The sequence below is a fragment of the Quercus lobata genome, chromosome 11, assembly GCF_001633185.2.
Source record: "Quercus lobata isolate SW786 chromosome 11, ValleyOak3.0 Primary Assembly, whole genome shotgun sequence".
Classification (NCBI taxonomy): Eukaryota; Viridiplantae; Streptophyta; class Magnoliopsida; order Fagales; family Fagaceae; genus Quercus; species Quercus lobata.
This window is the reverse complement of record NC_044914.1, coordinates 44,779,403-44,784,635: the sequence shown is the minus strand read 5'-3', so window position 1 is coordinate 44,784,635 and position 5,233 is coordinate 44,779,403. Positions and strand designations below refer to the sequence as shown.

General features: G+C 35.2%; 1 protein-coding gene across 1 annotated transcript; it reads left to right on the top strand.

Annotated features, from left to right (window-relative positions):
• LOC115969393 (3-ketoacyl-CoA synthase 4-like) lies at nucleotides 1-2,335 on the top strand. The gene has a single exon (XM_031089024.1). The coding sequence runs from the start codon at nucleotides 499-501 to the stop codon at nucleotides 2,020-2,022; it is 1,524 nt and encodes a 507-aa protein (XP_030944884.1). The 5' UTR covers nucleotides 1-498; the 3' UTR covers nucleotides 2,023-2,335.
• Nucleotides 2,336-5,233: the final 2,898 nt, after the last annotated feature.

The window sequence follows — 5,233 nt, the reverse complement described above, 5'->3', positions numbered from 1 at the left end:
TGGACCATCCACACACTTCTCTTTGACTCCACTGAATTTGATTGAATCCCACTCCCACACTCCTATAAATCCTCCTCCTTTTTTTCCTCGAAATTTTATCCCCTTCAATGCAGTTTCTCCCACCAAACAAACGAACTTTGAAAATACACTCTTCCTCTTCAAATTAAGATTCCTTTACATCATTATGGCCTCTAGGACAGCCCCAACTCCCAAACTAAAATCTCTCTCTCTATTCTTTCATCTCTATCACATTCATTTCCTTATCTATCTACATGTTTGAATAATCTGTAGAGTGTACAGTGGGTCGTTGTTGTAGTTGTATCAACCCCTTCTAAACTCACCCAACTCTCTCTGAGAGCTCTCAGATCCCTATTTTTCACGTACAATCTTTTGCACTATACACCGTATATATATATCCATCTCCCCCCAAAAACCCACTTCAAAAAACACACATCAATCTTAAAGTTTCAAACTTTGAACCCCAAATATCCAAAAACCATGAGTTCCTCACCCACAAACAAAGCTGATGGTGTTCAGATCCACCAAACCCGGATACTCCCAGATTTCCTTCAAAGTGTGAATCTTAAATACGTGAAACTTGGTTACCATTACTTAGTTTCCCACCTCTTAACTCTCTGTTTAGTCCCTCTCATGACAATGTTTATTGTCCAAGCCTCACAACTCAACCCAAATGACATTCACCAACTCTGGCTTCAACTCCAGTACAACCTTGTTAGTGTTGTTATCTTCTCCACCATTGTCGTTTTTGGATCCACCGTTTACATAATGACCAGACCCAGATCCATTTACCTTGTGGACTACTCATGTTATCGTCCACCTTCACATCTCCAAGCTCCGTTCCATCGGTTCATGGAACACTCAAAGCTCACTGGGGACTTTGACGAATCGTCGTTGGAGTTTCAGCGCAAGATTCTTGAACGCTCTGGTATAGGTGAGGAAACTTACGTGCCTGAAGCTATGCATTTCATTCCTCCTAGACCATCTATGGCTAAAGCAAGAGAAGAGGCTGAACAAGTTATGTTTGGAGCTTTGGATAACTTGTTTGCCAACACTAATGTCAAGGCTAAGGATATTGGTATACTTGTTGTGAATTGTAGCTTGTTTAATCCAACCCCATCACTTTCAGCTATGATTGTGAATAAGTATAAGCTGAGGGGTAATGTTAAAAGCTTCAATTTGGGAGGTATGGGTTGTAGTGCTGGTGTTATAGCTATTGATTTGGCCAAGGATATGTTACAACTTCATAGGAATACTTATGCAGTTGTGGTTAGCACTGAGAATATCACTCAAAATTGGTACTTTGGTATCAAGAAATCAATGTTGATACCCAATTGTTTGTTTAGAGTTGGTGGGGCTGCTGTTTTGTTATCGAATAAGGCGTCTGATAAGCAGCGAGCTAAGTATAAGCTCGTACATGTTGTGAGGAGTCATTGCGGGGCTGATGATAAGGCCTTTCGGTGTGTTTATCAGGAACAAGATGATGTTGGGAAAACAGGGGTTTCATTGTCTAAGGATCTTATGGCCATTGCTGGTGGAGCTCTCAAGACTAATATCACAACTATAGGCCCCCTTGTGCTTCCTATTAGCGAGCAGCTTCTTTTTTTCAGTACCCTGGTGGCCAAGAAATTGTTCAATGCAAAAAAGAAGCCTTATATCCCGGATTTCAAGCTTGCTTTTGATCATTTCTGTATTCATGCTGGTGGGAGAGCTGTGATTGATGAGCTTGAGAAGAATTTGCAGCTTCTACCGGTACATGTCGAGGCGTCTAGGATGACTCTGCATCGGTTTGGTAATACTTCTTCGAGTTCAATTTGGTATGAGCTGGCTTATACAGAGGCAAAGGGGAGGATTAGAAAGAGGAACCGTGTGTGGCAGATTGCATTTGGGAGTGGTTTTAAATGTAACAGTGCAGTTTGGGAGGCCCTGAGGAATGTCAAACCTTCTGCTAATAGTCCATGGGAAGATTGCATTCACAAGTACCCGGTGCAGATTGTTGCATAGCTCAACTGCAATTTGGTTAGAGGGTCTCAATTTAGGGAAAAAGATGATACTTTAATGGGTTTGAACTAGAATTTTCACTGTTTATGTGTTACTTGGTCTAGACAGCCATAATGTGTGTGATTATGTGTGGTTTAGTTTCTTCTAGTTTGATGTTATGATAAAGTGTATGCCAAGTACAGTAGTGTTTGGATCAGTATGGTGTATGCATTTCATCAAAGGGATATATAAAATCCAAATGTGATGGAATTCATTTTCATTTAGTTTGTGAATTGTGAGAGAGTTTGAAATTAATGTAAACCATATATTTGATTTATGTCTTGGGAATTTGTCTGTTTTCATTTCTAAATGGTTGCCTGATTCTTCCTATACGAATTTAGTCAATGCAAGCAGGTAATCCTTGCTTATTATGCAATTTCCTTGAGCGCTGCTTATTGAAATTGAACAGTTATTGTGTACTTTGATCCACATTGAGATGCAGATATAACTTAATTGTACCCGAAATCATTAATTTTCTTGGATAGGTAAATTTTATGACTTCGATATTTTTGAGCAGTTTATTGGCCTACTCTGTCCTGCCCAGACATTCTACACCCCAGTTGCTTGTGAAATATGTTGATTGCTTGAAAATATGAGTCCCCAATCACTATCAGTCAGTACCCAGCTTAACATTTTTCTTAAATTGACTTATCATGGTTTTCCCCCTTGTCAAAAAGTTTTACCTACACTATACTTGCAATTGACTAGGTTTAAACTTCACAGAATTTACAAAGTCCTATTTCCTAGGTTATGTCATTGCTTTTGATTTTCATGGTACAGGAAACCTAGTTTTCCGCAAAGAATGAGTTTTGCTACACCAACCGTGGAAGTACATACATTACCACCTTTCTTATCCAATAAAAAAAAATTAATAAAAGATATTGTTGTTTTGTGTTTTATCAAATGGCTTGCTGGCTCCCATTTATTGAAAATATCACTCAACTAGCGGTTTTGTTCTTACTGTGCTACAGTGAGTTTAAGCCCATCAGTTTTCATAGAAATTCATAATTTCATGTACTTGGTATACTTGAAGTCTGATTTTGCTCCTCCTAGTTGATGCTGGAATATTTTTTGTGCTTAGTGCCAACTCTTCCAATGTAAACTATTTCTTGACATTCAATTGTTGAGATAAACTAGATGTTTTATAGAATTAATTGGGAATTTCTTGTCTTGAAAAACACAAATTGAAGCTCTATTGCTTCTTCTCTTCTACAACCAATTTTAGGCTTCTTGGGCATTGAGTAATCTACTCTGTGAAATCAAGGCCTACAATTCATCTTTTCTGTTTTGGAAATTGTGTCACCATCAGACACCCATCCACTATGTAAGTAAAATTTTGGCATAAGGTGTATTGTCTTGGGTGTATATGTAGATTTCAATGTCAGTTGCTTTCTTAAAAAGACTCCTGTTTTTTTGGGAAAATATAAGTCATGGCCTTTACCATCTATACCTACCATATAACAAAGGTAGGTTCCTTCGTGGGCAATGGGCATCTTCTACCTTAAGCAATTATTTGGTTGAAATAGCAACATAGTACGGTTTCGAAATTTTCACTTTTATATCCCAATTTCTCTGCACTTATGTCACTAGTATGACTTTGGTATTATTGATCAGTTGGTATCTGGATCAAGGGCATCTTATCTCATGATAATTCTACTTCTTATGTAGGGGCGGCGCCACGTAATTATGAGGGTGGTCACAGGACCACCTTTTTTTTTTCTTTTTTTTTTTTAATATATCTTAAAAAATTTTGAGTTTTAAATTAAAATAGGTCTTTTGACCACCCTACAAAAACAACTTGGCCACCCTAAAAAAAAAAAAAAAACTTAAACACTCTTAATAACAATTAAGCCCATTAAAAATAAAATTAAACCTCTTTAAAATTTTGGTCCATTGAATGTTGAATAAAAAAATTACAAGAAATGCAATGTTCACGATATTTTTTGCAGTATTTTCATAACAATTCTAAATAGCAGGTTGTTACTAGTAAACCAAAAAAAAAAAATTCAATGGTAAGTTCAAATTAGAACGAGTAAAAGCTTATCACCCAGGCTTTGTTGTGAAAGTGTTGCAAAAATATTGTGGATATAACACTTCTTAAAAATTACCCAAACAAACAAATTAGCCTAAAATCTCAAATCAAATGTTTAATTGTGATTTTTTAAATTGTGTTTTCAAATGGCTTATTTTAATATCGCTATTTTTTATATAAAAAATGCACACTTTTTAAACAGCTAGTATGTCAGTACTTGCTTTAGTCTTTAGCCGAATTTGTTACATTTATGTGATATATTTTTTCGAAAAGATAATACATTTTATTTATATTAGTACTTATTTAGGAAATATGTTAGTAATTGAATGAGAGATCAGTAGTTTAGTAATTGTTTGATTGTGTATATTAAAAAAGATGTAGCTAATAACATTGATATTGAAACTATCATATCACACAACGATTTCAAAATATGAAAACTTGTGGAAGGAAATTTTAAAACTTTATGTATTTGCTTGTGTTTTTATTTTGTGATGTTAATATATTCAAGTTTTATTATTATTAAATTTTTTTAATTTAATTGTTTTTAATGACCACCCTAAAAAAAATTTCCTGAAGCTGCCATTGTTCTTATGTCCTTGAATTCTCTCCATAAATTTTTTTGTATCTTTGTGCGGTTTTGGATCATACTCTTGGCATGCTATCATTCATACACATGTTTCATTATCTCCAATAACTTAGCTTACTTGTGATAGGAGGAAATTAGAAATAAATAAGTCATCTTTCTATTGTTTTTTATGGGAAATATAACAAGCCATTCACTGAAGAAATGTTAAATGATAATATGTCCTTGATGTAATGAGGAAATGGGCAAAAGTTTAAATCAATACTCTTCAGGTTAATGCACTTTTGGAAATTTCCTTCCTTGTTTGTTGTATCTATCATTTTCCTTCCATTTTTCTTTTAGCCGATCGAAGCTCCCTTCAATCGAAAAGGAAAAAGGAAAGGAAGCTTTCTTGTTTCTTTCCTTGAATTCCATCCGTGTTTCACAAGAATTATATGAATCTTTCGGAACGTAATAAATTAAATTTCTAATAGGAGTTTTGGTCATGTTATGGTTATGGGAAATTCAATTATGTGAATCTGGTTTCACTGAAGCACGAATTTAGATTACCCTTAATTGTC

Coding starts and splice junctions, on each gene's coding strand:
- LOC115969393 (XM_031089024.1), top strand. CDS start 499: ATGAGTTCCTCACCCACAAACAAAGCTGATGGTGTTCAGATCCACCAA.